Here is a 16360-nt window from a genome sequence, read left to right as displayed (position 1 = left end):
TCAAGAGAAGGCGTGACTATGGATAATCCTCACAGTGAGTTCTATATTTAGCCCCATTCCCCTACAACAGTGTCTTACTTGAGTAAATTGCTTATTTCGTATTCCTCTGGCGAATGTTTTTGTCCTTGTGGTTGTTTGTTGAATTTGTTTTCCTAAGGAAGAAGCAGTTATGATTTAGTGACCTAAAGGTAATTGCAATTCAAATCACCAACACCCAGTATTTCTGTTTGAATTATGTGTAGCAAAAAGAATAATTGTATACTTACATTGGCCCAACTGGTTCATCATCTTTAGCATGAGAAGAGAAGAGAACAAAAAAAGAACACAGAAGTTAAATATAAGATAAAGATGAAAGGAAAATACCTGTGTTGCATGTTTCAGCACATTTACTACAAATTATATGCACTTTACTTTGCTCACAGTTTTCACACTCCTCAGTCTTACGTTTACTTATCAGATAACTATGTTACCGAATCCTTCAGTGAACGTTAATATTGTGTGATGATGCAGCTGAAAGCACAGATTGCTTTGAATGCTGGTGTGGCAGAGTCGTGCACTGGTGGGAAGCTCTGACATCACAGACATGAGAGTGAGCTGCCAAACAGCTTTGTGTGCACAAGCTTTGTATCTGATAAACACACTCACAGTAACGTGAATTTAGGAGCTTCTTGCATTAACCTGATAAAGGTTTTTGGACAGTAAAGACTACTAAAGACTCCTTGGAAAGTGGTAAAACCCAATTCAGAGAAAAAACAGCTGTATCTTTGTAAAAAAATGGTCAATAGTGACATTTATAGGAGAAGGGCTGCAGTATGAAAACAAACTGTAGTAGGGTCTCACCACAACATCTTTTAATGCCAAGAATTGTAAACTTAACCTCACATGCCATCTGAATCTCATGGGGTTCCTGTTAGTTTCAGACTCAGCATATGTGTAGGAGGGTTACAGATGGCTCACTTAAAGCATCTTTTAATTACACTCAGCAATTTCATAGTGATTTTAAAAGAGCTGTGTACACAAGGGTGATATTGTGACTGACTTGACATAAAAACATGAATATCTTCAAAGCTTTTGCTCTGCATCTAGAGGTTATATCAACCCCCCATACAGTGGTTAGTATCTCTTTATTCAATGTTAATACCACGCAGATTGACATAAGAAGAATAGAAATACACATTTATGAGTAATCATTTTCTCCAACATATAAAAGACATAACATACATTACAATGTGACAGTTAGAAACACTGCAGGAAGAGGGACTGGTGAGTAATAGTGGATACTGTTGCACTGAGTGACAAGTTAGTTCCAAAACCCACAGCCTTTGGGTTGACATGGTGGTTGGTGTTTGGCATACAGATGAAAATGTGTCAACAGGTAAGTAACCAGTCACAGTGAGATATATTCCATGCAGCTTTAAGTCAGAGATAAGCAGCATTAGCAGCATTCCATGGCATTAATATGGAGCAGATTATGACAGTTTTAATGTTATACAAAAAAACATGGTTCTGTGATCATTTGGAGGAGGAGGAACATCTGTCAGCACATCCCACCGTTTTCACACCTTGTATGTGTACACCACAAAAGCTATGTTTACTATAATGGCTTTGCAAGCACAGAAAAAATAACAGATGTTTTCTGTGTGAGATTGATAGTTGAGCGTTAATAATAATCACTGTAGTGCATCAAGTCTGATTGCATTTGTTATAGCTAGATTTTTATGTAACATCAAGAAATACAGTACGTGGGCACAAGTTGTTTTTTTTTTTTTAAACTTAAAATGCATCATATTACATAAACTGAACTGTTATTTAGCAAATCATCACACAGCAAAATCTGTAATTTTAGCAGCTGGTTTTGAAACACAGGATAGAAATGTCAGCCTCTGCCTCAGAGCCCTTGCCTGTGAAGTATAAAAGTGTTCAAACACAGCTAAGCCATCAAGAGACCAGAATTCATAATGCACACAGACAGGGGCCAAAACCTCCGGGAATACTGGATGCTAAAAGGAGATTTTAGAGAGGCTGTGCATCGTGAGCAGGGAGTCCTCGTTCCTGATTTGAATGGCATAAACATGGCAAATATAATCCACCTTAATCGCTTCATTTTTCCGGTAGATGAAACCAAACTAGAGGCCATGCACAGAGCTTACTTGAGCTGTGTGGTTTATGGATATATGTGTGTGCGTGTGCATGGATTTTAAGCAAATTTTGCAGTGAAGCATCTTTTTTTTGTATTTAAACAGGCCACAAATAATGTGATATTAATAACTAATCATTTAAATTATTAAAAAATAGAGCCAGATCAATATATCTGTCAGCTGATATTTTTGGCCTGATACTGGCCTATCACAGTGTATATATCAGTATCATTGTATGTGTTGGTCCTCATGCGCCAATATGAAAACTTTTATATATTTCTTACCTTTTTTTCTAAATTTAAGCTTAATATATACATTACATTTTTTTTAAATTATTATTATTAGTGAAAGTTGACTGTTCCAGTGCCCAGATATCATTTTTGGACAAAAAAGTTTTATATTAAACTGTAAAATATCCTGCCTCCATTAAATATTTTGTCACCTGTGTTTTATAACCACGTGTGAAGGATCTTTGTGTTACTGGCTGATATATAGATAACGACCAACATCGCAAAGGTATCAGATTTGATATGACACCTTAAAATAATTTTTATATTTAATACCATTTTTAATACCACAAGGAAAAAAATGACTCAACATAGAGTAGATCTAATTTTAGATTTTTATTAAAAGATAAATATAGCAAGGCTCTAACAGATATACAACCGCGGGAAACGAGTGACGGGAAGAAGACAGCACTCTAAGTAAGTGACAGGAGGCCGGACTATGTGGGCACAGCAGTGGTGTGTGTCAACTCACTGTTGGAGAGAAGATGGAGTGAGAAAGTGCAGCTGGTTCTAGAGTAGCAATACTGTGGAAAGTTAGTATTAAATTTTCTGCATCAGCCCCAAAGTCCAATATTGGCAAAACTCTATTAAGAAACTATAATTTATATAGTCAATTATTGATTATAGATAAATAGAGATAACAGATGTTTATAGATGCTGTTTACAACTATAGTATGTTATTATTTCTGTAAAGAAATAAATTCTGCATTAAATCATGGTTAGGAACTAATAACATATTTTACATCTTAAAACATATCTTCTGGTATTTATTATAAACTGATGTCTATAGTTCTTAGTAAACTAAAAGTCAAGTGTCAAGCAACAATAAACACTATTTTGGGCATCATTAAATGATTAATACATTTTTAGTGTTTAAAGTGTATATGTGTGAGTTAAGAGGAAGAAAATGGACCAAAACGGCACCACATCTGATGAACACTTTATGAGATTTAAGCCTAAAACAGGTTTATCTAGTTAATATTCCCAACCCATTTGACTGAGTAAATACTATTTTGTTTGTGAGTAAATGAAAAACAGGATGCACCCTGAAGGTGTATTTGTTTAGTCTGTAATAGTGTGTGGTGTACAACCATTGCCCACTTTGAATGATTCATATTAGTGACTGTTGCGGTTGTGTGTTCATGTTTTATTCCAAAATGAAAAGAAAACAAAGTCACATGAGTAGAGGTCACACAGAACCTTTGGTGGTTGGAAATACCTGTGGACTTTCTAGACATTTGGTCTTGTCACATTCTTATCGTGTGATTTCGACTACCTCTGAAAGCACAGGCCATTTATTTGTGAAATGGAAAAACTCATCTTGGAATATTTAAATTGAATCAGAATTAAAGAAATGAGTACTTAATTTATTTCCCTGTTCTATGTTCCTTCATCCCTGTATTGTTTTTTTCATTCCTGTGTTTACTTTGCCTTTCTTTGACCACAATAGACACGCTTTTGATATTTTTGGCATGACGTTCAGACCCAGACTGCAGATGCTTACGTGTATCCTCAATTGGCTACCAGAGTAGAGGCCCTTGAAGTTTTTTTTTGTACTTGTAACAGTCAAGTATCTCTCTAATACCACAACTGTATTGGCTTGAATAGACTACAGTGATTTTAATTCTGTAAATTACATTGAAAAACAAAGGTATGAGAGAATTAGACATTTAAGCATTCATAACAGTAGATTTTCTTACTGAATGGAGCAAGTACCAGTGTGTTTCAGTCCAAGTGGTCCCAATAATATAATAAAGTGATATGTGTGGTTTACAGCCTTAATAGTGCTAGAATGGATGTGTCTACCTGCCCATCTGCTTGAGTGACTCAGTCCTAAAAGTGTCCAGTGAGCACAGTTTGTTTGAGGCAGTAACATGAAATGCCTGAAGATGTTTATCGTACCACTTGTATCTGCCGAGGGAGTCAATGCTGAGTACACCAAACAATGTCTTGTTTTGTGTCCTGGCCAGTGTAGGCGGCACAGTAAACAATTAGCTCCACAGTGCCATGGCATGTTACAGCTATGCACACAAGTGATCATAGAATATTCTAGTTTATATCTATATTACAGTTTGAGAAAACTATGATTCAGTGACCCCAAATAATGATTTTATATGACTTACATGATTTTCTTCTCATGACCATTTTCATATTTTTTCTATTAACTTTCACATTTATCTATCACTTTTTTTAATATTTAAAAAAAAGAATATCACATATAATTTGACAGTATTAGAATTTGTATTTAAAATTGTGTCAGTTAATATACGAAAAACAGAAAAGGGTGTATTCAGCAAGTAGGGGCCACACTAAATTCTAATAATTTTGGAACTGGATCGAGGCATGCTGGTGCTTTAGATATGAACATTGATTGTTCCTCAGTCATGTGTGTCATCTGTGTGTGCTAATTATATTGCTAATATAGTCAAAATAGATCATCGTAAGCAGCTACTTCCAAGCCACAAAGTTTAATTTGTAGACAACGCATTAGCTTTTGGATTGTACGTCAGTGTTGCTGCCACATTAGTCCAGGCAAGACCGGCCTGTATACAGATACAAGTAAGTGAGGGGGTCTTGTTTCTGGATAAAAAGCAATTTAAAGTTTACCTTTCTCAGCTGATCTGATTGAGTCGTTTTTATATTCCAGGTTTCATTAGAAGGCTTTGTTAGACAAATAAAGTACCTTCCTACTCCATGTAAATCATAAACCCTTGAATATAACATGACTCATTGACATTAGTTGAGAAATGTAGATGTTATAGTGCGTTATAGCCAGAAAAACAGCAGCTCCTCTGTTTGAATGTATTTGCTCACAGGCCAGTCTTACCTGGTCCAATATGGCGATGATGTCAATATATCAGAACCAAAGTGCTCAATGCAGCATCTACATATATATGTCTATGGTTTGAAATGGTTTGGGCTTCAAAAGTGTTTTCTCACTTATTTCACTCACATGATTAGGTTAGGACTGCTAACAGACTGGTACAGGTGTGCATTTTTAATTAAGATCAGTTGAGAAACACACTCAAAGTTTATTCATGAAACTTTTTTGTACACATATGCAATTTAATCCTTCATCAAAGTATTTATCACCTTTGGAAACATATCTGACGTTATGGGTTCAACCTAATGGAAAAGGAAATGAATGGAGACAAGTTTTCATTTGACTTAAAATATAAACTTAGTTTACTGTGTGAATATCTCAGCAAAGGCCATAATGTTTGTGGATGGACTGTAGGCTCGTAAAACATATAAATTGACAGAAAGAAAAAAAAAAAATCTCCGAAACCATGCAGGATCTCTCACTTACCAACCATTAAGATTATGTTGCCATTAGGAAAGAAGGGGGAAGGGAAAAAAATAGTAACCAATTAAGTTATATAGCTGCAGGCTGATAAGCCCACATGTTTATGAACACTGTTTTTCTGCTGTCAACATGGGAAACAAATGTGCTGCTACCATTGCCATCAGCACAGCACACAAATAGCCAGCTCTTGGAAAGGTTAGCTGTGGGCCCTCTGCTGTTCACCTAATGTCCATGTAGAAAGGTCATACTGTATTTGCATGCATCTTATATGTGACAATGTCCTTTCTTCCTCCTTTTGCCACACCAGTCAAGAGGCAATGAAGCAAGACCTTTGATAGGAAGTTGGCCACTACAAATCTCCTCTAAGATCAGATGCAACCTTGTGGTTTAGTAGTTTACTTGCATCTGAAAACGCTCTTCTGTTAATGACATTTGACCTTACAGTTATTGCCCTTTTAAAAAACTGAGTTTCTTTGTGATTTTTGTACTTACTGAAATATCTTATCTGACAGTTCAAAGGAAAACCTTTACTGATTTACTATATTTAAAGCTGTATCTTTTGGTTTCAGGCCAATATGTACACTATGTAGGAAAGGAAATCAAGAATCGGTTCCAGTTGAGAGCCGGTTCCAAATTGTCTGATCCATTGGAATCATATGCCTCTGAACTTAACAGTTCAATGCTGGCTTGTTTTTCTGACAGTTGCACATTGCAAGTCAATGATATAAAAACTCAGGAAAAAAACTCTAAAACATAGCTCCATTTCACTAAGAAAGATGACAAAAGCGATGGTTTAATGTCTGTAAAATTATTACTTTAAGACCGGATGAAAACACCAGCCCTTTGCTGGAACATCTGTCTATGCAACATGTGCTTGAATTTCATCAGTGCCATGTGTTGACGCTACACAAGTGCCACTGCTTCCCATCTGAACAGCATTAACAAAGGCAAATATCATGTTAGAATAATATTGTCACCACAGAGGCAAACTTAGCAGAATTTTTCTTTGCCTAAACAAGCCTGCATGAAATGAATGCTGCACAAATATTGTCTTATTTCATCCATTTTAATTGATCGTGGACAGACTGTTGCTAACTTACAGCTCAGGAATCAATAAGGGAATCCATAAAGAATCAGACCAATAAGCAGAATCAATAATGGCATTTGTATCAGTTAAATCATATCAATTCCCATCCCCAACAGTACGTAGGTAGTGTGTTTTTTAAAATAATGCAATACCTTTAGTGGCAAAGATCAGACACCAACAGACAAATTGCATTGCTTTACATTTGCATTGCATTGTTTTACTTTCAACATAAATTATGTTATATCTACTTTGTAGTTTATTATTTATTAGTGTCTACTGCGAGGAACAGAGAAAAAGTTTTCTTACCATCAATAATGTCGTCTGGCGTCTTGCGTTTCTCATACACGACGATGATGACTACTAGGATTATAATTTCTGCGAGCACACCCAGGAAAGGCCAAAGCGGTGCAAGGTGGCTGCGCACCCGTAGTATAGTGGTCTCAGCAGTGTTTCCAATCACGTTAGTGGCGTTGCATTCATATCTTCCAGGATCTGTATTTATATCCAGGTTGACTATGTTGAGCTCTGTGTAGTTGTCTCTGTTGGTTATGAAGAAACGTCCAGTGGAGTTGTCAATGTCCTGAAACACAATGAAGTTAATTACATTGAAAACAAGTTAAATAGGCTAGATTTGCTGTGGATAAAGTGTCATCTGCCTGTATTTCATATATATGCATACTGTGTATATATATATATATATATATATATGTGTGTGTGTATATATATATATGCACATATACCGTGTAAGATGTTCCATCCACTTTACGCCATGTCCAGGTGGGATGTGGGTAGCCAACAGACTTGCAGTAAAGCATTGCATTTTCCCCCTCATTTTTATTTTCACTTCGCTTGTGGCCAGTGATATCAGGTTTTGCTGGAAAGGTAAAATAAATAAATAAAGTTGATCATTAGCTGTGTTGGCAGAGGTAACACATTCAAAGGAGCGTTTTAACTCCTACCAGATGGCATGAAGAAGGAGAGCGTGATTGGCTGTTCTGGCTATGGTAATAATATGTGTAATTCCGATGTCTGTGTAAGAGAGAGGAGTGTAATTAAGAGTCTGTATAGCAGGGTTGATTCACTGAAGCTGCTCAGTTTCTTTTGAATTTTTTGTAATCTCAAGCAGTTGGAGTCAAGAAGAAGCCTAGTTGGCTCTTTAAAGATATTTTCAAAAATCATATGCCTCACTTTGCACCATCAGTTTATGTCATGCCAGAATTTCATTCAGTATCTCAAACAGAGGCTACTGAATTTGTGTCGTATCATGTTTCCTACATTTCTAGCATCTTTTCCACTTGACTCCATAGTCTGCTTGTAGGGTTTGGGTTTCTTTTTTTTATTATTCTTTCTACAAATAGCTTAAACCTGATACAGGGGTACTGATCTTAAAGGAGTATCCACTACTGTGCTTGTTAATATAGTTTTAACACCAAATCATTGTAACACATAGCACTTACTATTTATAAAAAAAAAAAAATTAAAGCTCCAATGTGCCTCATCACAGGACTCTACACTAACCTATGACTATCTGCTGGCAACCAGGCATCAGCTTTTGGTTGACAAACCTGAAAATAAATGTGGCTGACATTCTCATTCACCTTATATTTTGAGTAATAAAGATACTAATATTAATGGTGTGTCACTTATTGAGATGTATGCATTGCATGCTTTGCAATATAATTTTCTGTCCAGCTCAAAGGTGCTGAGATACTTCGCCTAAAACACCATACATTTTCTTATTGTTTTTAATTTCAGGGCAGTCTCATTCTTTGTCACTTATATCAGTTTGCACATTTGTTTGTTAGTTGAACTTTTCATGCCAAACTCAAACTATTTAATTTTCTTTGCTGTCTCTAAAACAGATACCTGTGTACATGCAAGTAATGCACCAACTCAGTACATGTTAAATATTTAAATATCATTGATGCAACAAATACATATGTATATATTTATATGCTTTATTTTGTGGTGCACATTTCACTATTTACTGTCCCTATTTTTATTTGTTAAAAAGTGGTTGCCACTAATGACAATCAAAGGCCAAGTGGTTGCCAATACCAACCAGGCAGCTGTTACTGTTGTGCCCTGGCTCATGGGGGTTGTATTTGTTGAATGCTTACAAGATAACTTTGGCATGACTTGGCTAAATTAAAGAGATATTCTCTTAAATTTTCTCTCTTATTTTTAGGAATAGATACTAGTAGTTTCTTTGCAGTAGATACCTGTTTAGCTGAACATATAGACTAGTGTGAGCAGATCACAAAGACAGCTGAAAGAGGGACTACATGTAAAACTATATTGTGTAACAAAGTCTGTTAGAAAGAAGGCTAGCACGGGAGAAGGGTGGACTACTGCTCTCAATAAAAAGTACTGTTTTGGGTATGCGTTTTTTTGTGAGCACGCACACCCCCACCACCAAACCCTGGCAATGTGGAATATCACTCTGTAAGAGATAATAGCATTTCAATACAATTCATAATGAGGTCATGGAAGACGAGGGATCAGTGTGATATGAGAGCCAGATGTTCCCATTCAAAATAATTCCACAGTGAATTCCACAAAAGAGATTTTGAGCCAAAGGAAAAATGGTGTGAATTGGCCCTGATTAATGAATAAACTGATAACAAAAAATGCAACACAAATGCCATGAATTTAATAAATTCAGGCATATGTCATAAAGCGCTGCAACAGATGCCAAGTCAGACTGATCAATAGAACAGAGTCTTTCCCAAAGGTGAGACACAGACTCTGCACAGAATCAGGAAGATAACTGTTCCTGCTTTTCCACTAATCCTCAAAATTACAATAATTCCTTCCATGCAATTAAGCAGGATAAGGGAGAGGCCTGGAGTGAGCATTTTTCAGCTGCGCATGGATAATGGAGCAGGAGGGGTCTGAGCTCTTTGGTGACATCACCCCACTCTAATTATGGTGCACACGTGCTCCCTGAGCAGGGGAGTGGCCAAGCTCATTTGTGCCTTATCCTGACTGTATTATGTCAGTGACTGACAGCGCAGAGACGGCCCCCAGAGTGGTGCTAAAGCAGGCAGAAACTCCCATTTCACACTCCTGACTGCGATTACCGTGACTATTAATCTGTGTGTGCTAGACAGAGGTAAAGTGACACATGAGTGCAAGGGGGATGTGCGAGGAGGAGCAAGGTCAAAGCTGTCAGAAAGAATAGGAAAAAAGCTGATTAAGATGACATTACATTAAATCCTTCATTAGTTGCTTCCTATATTTTATGTTACTGTGGCTACATGTTTTAATTTAGAGAATTTCTGAAAAAATGTGCACATTTGGGACTTTTTATCTTGTGGAAAATAAGATTATCAGTATGCAAGTTAAAACAATTTCTTAAGAATTGTGCTTATCATTTACTAAGACTGGAGAAATATGAGGTACCAAATATGTATCTGTGGTAAGCTTAGTATCACAGACAATAAACTCCACTCCTGCCACAGAGATGGCTGGGACCGGATTCAGAGCCTTAATCCTACAACATCACAGAACCCTCCATCTGTTGCCTCTGAGCCGAGTCCTGCAAGGATGAGTGTGCCAAGGACACTGTAGGCGAGGGATCTCAGTGAACTGCTGCCAGAAGCGCAGTGCAAAGCTGGCTAGCATAACAGTGGGCTTGCTACCTGGGTCACAAAAGATCTCAAACACCTCTAGAAAATCACAAGAGCATTTAAGACCTGATGAAAATGTTTAGTTTAGATCCAGCAATTGTACCTACACTTAATATCGTAACATCCTGTCATTTTAATAATTTTTAGGCACAGGATGTAGGCCTATTTAAAGGGCAAAATCATGCATCATCAGTTTAGTTAAAAGACTGACTCTTTCTCCAGGGGACAGATAGCAAGCCTCAACAGTCACAGGCCTGCAGTCTAGCGATGGCTAGGACACTTCAGTTTGAATGGCGATGAGTCCCATCATCTCACAATCCAGTGAAAGCAGAACACACGGTCATCACCCATGTTACGCAATCAGGCAGCGCTTTAAGACAGCCGCGGAATAGGAGGCAGGGCATGCTCAGTATGCACCATAGCCATGCCACAGCAAATTGGCTTAAGAACTACACACAGGCAAGCTTCTCTTGAACAGGGTTTCACTTGCCCTTTCTCAGAGAAGATTCCTTATTCAAGTTGATGGCTTCGCTGTCAGCTTGAATGAAACCCACACAGTAGTTTTTTGGTTAGGTTTTCGAGCTAATACTTAGACTGTCCTTGTTAACTGAAACCATTATTAATTCTATGAAATATTAAAGCAATATACAAATGTTCAATCATCAGTTTAATTCAGTTTTTAAAAGCATATATCTGCTCTTAAGGATGCCTCCTAGTGGGCTTCGTTTGCCAGTTTTGGTGAGTATGTGCAGTGCCTGTCCATGTGTCTAGACCGTCATCTCAGTGAAAGCCAAGAGTGACAACAGCCTCCGGATTCTCCCCTGTCATTACCAGTGCACTGGATGAATTCAAACATCTTTGTCAACAAGGACTCTCACTCTTTCACACAGCTTTAGGTGGTTAACTTTTCTAGGACACGTTTAGCTCTTCATCCCTCAGTGGAATAACCACACATGACCTGGTTAAAAAGCTCAAATTTAAGCCACTGCTTTTTCAATATAATATATCACAGAGGGAATCAGTTACCAGACACTTTTTGTGTCATTCATTTAACAAAATGTTATTTTAAGAAAATTTTAATTTATCTTACCTTTTACTTCAATTGTTGCATTTGCATTTGGTGCCATATCAAATGTGTAAACACACATGTATTCTCCAGAATCATCTGCCCGTGGTTTAACAATTCTGCAACAAAAATACAAAACACACACATTCAACTTCAATTTTAATTTACCAGTCACTTACACTGTAAGTAGGCAAGTTAATAAAGTTGACTAATTTCTCTAACTCTACTAATTAGTTTGGATTAAAACAGTGAAAGCTTGAGGGGCCTACAAGTCCACGGGAGACAAAATGCTGGCATTATGCTGTTATATTACGGAACAGCAGCTCTGGATTCTGCCGGGAAGGGGACCACGGGCATTTTAGCTGTAATCTTCTGAGTATCACTGATGTAATGTGACAAGGAAGTGACCAATTGGTCTTATCTTGTGGCTAGGGAGAGTCTGTGGTATGTCTACGGGGGCGACAGTAGTTTTGTGCTCCAGTGGTTATACTGTGTGACAGCAGGAACTAACAACTAGTTGGTACTTTAGGCTATGATGTTTTTTCTCTAGTTAGATGCATTGGTATAGTACAATATTTGGATTAACACATAATTAATGTGGCATAAGAAAATCAAATGGAAAGCCAGGAATTACCAGAAATTACCTCAGCATTGATCTCAATCAATGACGGCCTGGAGATATCAAAACAAATAGGGTATTGTATTCAGTAGTGTTCTTAGCAAGGTCTGCATCACTTAGCATTATTTCAGTATATCACTGATTACTTTAAAGGAGCAGTTTGGATTATTTTGTTCTGTAGTCAAAGCTAGGCTATCATCTTCAAGCAGTTACTGAAGCAATCAATAGCAAGGCAGTATAACTCACAAGAGTATACTTTGTAGCTTTTTTTGCTTTAAGCAATAAGTGATATTCACAGCCATAAGTCATCAGATCATACCTCATGAAAGGGATAGCTCAGATTATTTCATGTGAGGTTGTATGAAGTACTTATCGATAGTCAGTGTGTTAGCTACAGTAGATGGTGGTCAGCACACACCCAGCTGGGAGATACAAAGAGACCTCTACCTCTGCCTCAATCTGTTAATTTGTTTGTGTTATTGTGTGACTTTGATGAATTTGAACTATCCCTTTAAAACACTGATGTCACACAATAACACAAACAAACCAACACATTGAGGCAGCAGTAGACTGGTGACGACACGACATAAAATTACAGATTTAACCTATGGAGTTTGGTTGGTTTGGAGACAACAATATTTGGCTTTTATAACTTTTCCATCAGAAAAGACTGTTTGATGGCAAAGTAAAGTGGTGAAATATCACTGATTACTTAAAGCAAAAAAGCTACAAATCATACACTTCTACTTCTAAATTAAAGCTTTTTTAGTGATTGCCTCTGTAACTGCTTGACGATATACTTCTAGTCTAGCTTTGATGAGCTGTTGTCTGCGTGACTACTTATTGTTGAACAGAAAATTTCTGCAACACTGTGGTCTGTGGTCTGACCCATTTACAATTTACTGCTTTTGTCTCCATCAGGTCTTGCTATTCAAAATGCACGATTACCTCAGAGTTGTTTTTTTTGCTCGCGTAGCCACTTCCATTTTTACATGAAACATTTAGATAAATTCTAGATGAATTCTCTTTCACTTTCCATTGCCAGGAGCACTCACAGTCCGCATTGTCCTCCCTCCCAAAATATGTCCTACTTACTACATAGAGGGGAAGCTATTTAGTCACCTGTATGCTGTGTTCCTCTGCTCTGTCCGTGTATTGGAGATCTCCTGTCCATTCTTCATCCAGAAGCTGTCCGTGTGGGGAGTTTGAGCAGTGGTGAGGTTACACTGCAGGGTAACTGGTTTGCTAGCGCTGTCCGCGGACAGGATGATCTGATCAGAGGCATTGATCTTTGGTTCTGGAACACAAAGACAGTCAAACCTTATCACAGAACTGGGGCTCAACGCTGTGTTAATGTTTCTTCCCAAGCTGTAGTAGCTGTAGGCTGTATGCTGTTTTTATATGATCTGTGTAGGAGGGGGCCTAAGTGAAGACAAGAGTGCACATAACATAAACAAAACTTGAAACAGCTGGAGTGCCTCATATCAACCATTTGTCTTTAGAGTAAAAAAGTAGTAATTTTTGAATGCAGTAATGCCCTTAAATGCAAGAGTGTAAGAGAAACTGCTTACAAACATCTCTCTAATATTAAGAGAAGCATATTAATCAAATATCAAATTGATTGATTATAATCAAAGCAATGCATTTATGAATGATTTTTGAATACTCTTAATGGGATAGTTCAGATTAGTTGAAGCGGGGTTGCTTATCCATAGTCAGTGTATTACCTACAGTAGATGGCAATGGACATGCTTCCAGTTTGGAGACACAGCAGGAGTACCAGTGTAGGAAGGTAAACAAAGTCCTCTTATGAACATGGGCAGCAACAAAATTTATTTTAGCCACTTAAAAAAAAGGTTACCCTAAAAAAACAATATCAATTTAAGTGTACGCTATATTTACACTCAACAAAAATGTAACACTTTTGTTGTTGCTTCGGTTTTTCACGAGTTTGAAGTAAAAGTTCCTAGATTTCTTCTACCTCTCCTTCTTATTTTAAAAAGGTTTATGTCTCTCAAATGTTGTTGACAAATTTGTCAGGATTCATGTTAGTGAGCACTTCTCCAAGATAATCCATACAGTCTATACACCAGCTTTGGTCTAAATAGTTAGTAAGGGTTAGGGTGAGAATATCAGGGTGAACCATTCACTGACAGAGTAGGGCAGGTCATGACTTTGACCTCCTGAGGAAAAAAATGTATCTATAGCTCCATGTGAACTAGCTATAGTTCAGTGCCTCATAAATGTCTTTATTTAAAGATAAAGTTACACATTTTATAGGGGCACAGCTGTATATTAATCATGTTGTTTAATCAGCATCTTCACAAGCCATATCTGTCACATGGATGTCTTTTTTTAAGATTCATCAGGTTAATTTAAAATTATGGTTCATCTAAAATTAACCTGATGAAGGTCATCACATCAAAATGTTATTAATAAAATCTTAAATTTGCAAGTGCAGAAGACCGTCTACAGGAGACTTTTTGCTTTTTTTTTTTTATTGTCAATTCTTTTGTCACGCACTTATCTATCTACAAGTGTACTTAAGTTTTGCTGTTCAACAAATTTGCTGTCAAAATTCAAAAGAAATAAATCTTTTGTGTGCAAGTAAGTCTTAGATCTTTTATTTCAACTTGTGATAAATGGGACCAAAAACAAAAGTGTTATTTTATGATAGTGTTTATATTTTTGTGGAGTGTATTTTCACCACTTTACCTTGCCATCAGACTTTCTGATGGGAAACCACCATTATATGAAAAAAATATTGCTCTCTCCACGGTCACCAGACTCCTTTGGCAAAAACAGTAATTTTACCTTTCAGGGACTTGCTGTTCTACTACTGCCTCTGTTTGTTATTGTATGATTTGGCGAATTCAATCTAACAAATTAAAACACCAAAGTCACACAATAACACAAACTAACTAACCAATCATGGCAGTGGTAGACAAGCAACTCCTGTGTTCTGCAAGGTACAATGACTATTTTTGCCAAAGGAGTCTGGTTGATTTGGAGAGAGCGATATTTGGCTTATATAACAGTGGTTTGTCCAATGACAAGGTAAAGCAGTGACAGTATTCTAAATATAGCGTGCACTTAGACTGATGATGATTTTTTATATGGGTCTTTCTTAAAGTTGCTAAAATATGTTTTCCTGCTGACCCTGTTCCCAGCAGAACATTGCTTAGCTTTCTACACCAGTGTTTCTGCTGCTTCTCCAAACTGGCTGTGTACTGACCACCATCTACTGTAGGTAATACACTGACTATATATAAGTACCTCATATAGTCCCACTTCAGATAATCCAAACTATCCCTTTAATGTACAGTCACACAATCTCCAGGAGGATATTTTACAGATAGAAGATATACTGTAGCTGACAACTGAAGTCATTTTAATGTTTCTTTGCTCCAGAGGAAACCGGATGGGCTCTCAAAAATGACCTACACTTTGCAAGGTTACATGTAAATGTCATCACAATATAAAAGTAAAAAAAAGCCATGTACTAGGGCTCTAGGCTGAGGCTTTACACTGAACAGTCTTTTGACATTTTACATTACAGCTGAATGACTACCTAGTACTTCAACCTCTAAATTGCTAAGCACGCTGGTTACTACACAATACCAGGGTCCATTTCTCAAGGACGTTCAGGGAAGCAGGAGGTGTCATCTGAGAGCGAGGCGCCCTTTGCTCTGCCTTGAGTAGTGAGCAGGAAGCCTCCTCCGCCCTTCCCCCCTCCTCCTCCTCTTCCTCCTCCTCCTCCTCCTCCTCCTCCTCCTCCTCCTCCTCCTCCTCCTCCTCCAGGGCGGGCCAACCATGGCAACGATGGAGCCCCCGGGGGGAGGAGCAGAGAGGAGAAGCATCATAATCCTACTACTGGCTGCTGCTACAAGGCCACTAGGAAAGCAAAAAGGAGGAGAGGGGAAAGGAGGGCTACTGAGACTGGCGAGTGACATCTATTATCATTCACGGCACCCTCTTCTCACAATTCTGTATACTCAATAACTAAAGGGATATCTCTCCCCTCCCCCCTGACATCTCTCTCACCCCCACCACACAGAACCACATGTACTATTAATAGTATCTTCAAGACATGCATACACACACAACATGAGGTACATAAATTAACATTTAGCAAACACGGCACAGTGGTCCACGGGCAATTTAACTAGAAGGTTGTTTGTAGGACACCTTGTCACAACTTAAAATCTGGTGGATAATGTATCA

At 37.7% G+C, this 16360-nt stretch overlaps 1 protein-coding gene across 2 annotated transcripts in view; it reads right to left on the bottom strand.

Moving 5' to 3' along the window:
* Positions 1-16360, bottom strand: part of LOC146333176 (neuroplastin-like) — a 38274-nt gene that overhangs the window by 1200 nt on the left and 20714 nt on the right. For both annotated transcript variants that reach the window (XM_084720414.1, XM_084720422.1), the window contains 6 exons: positions 13259-13433; positions 11542-11636; positions 7560-7693; positions 7126-7399; positions 267-288; positions 79-152 (listed from right to left, as the gene is read on the bottom strand). In XM_084720414.1, the coding sequence (XP_084576540.1) occupies positions 92-152; positions 267-288; positions 7126-7399; positions 7560-7693; positions 11542-11636; positions 13259-13433 (761 nt within the window). In that variant the 3' untranslated portion in view covers positions 79-91. The remainder of the gene's footprint in view (positions 1-78; positions 153-266; positions 289-7125; positions 7400-7559; positions 7694-11541; positions 11637-13258; positions 13434-16360) is intronic.

The sequence above is a fragment of the Lutjanus erythropterus genome, chromosome 1 (assembly GCF_056507025.1).
Source record: "Lutjanus erythropterus isolate fLutEry1 chromosome 1, fLutEry1.hap2, whole genome shotgun sequence".
NCBI classification, from domain to species: domain Eukaryota; kingdom Metazoa; phylum Chordata; class Actinopteri; order Lutjaniformes; family Lutjanidae; genus Lutjanus; species Lutjanus erythropterus.
The sequence above is the reverse complement of the archived record's forward strand: the minus strand, read 5'-3'. Positions and strand labels throughout refer to the sequence as shown.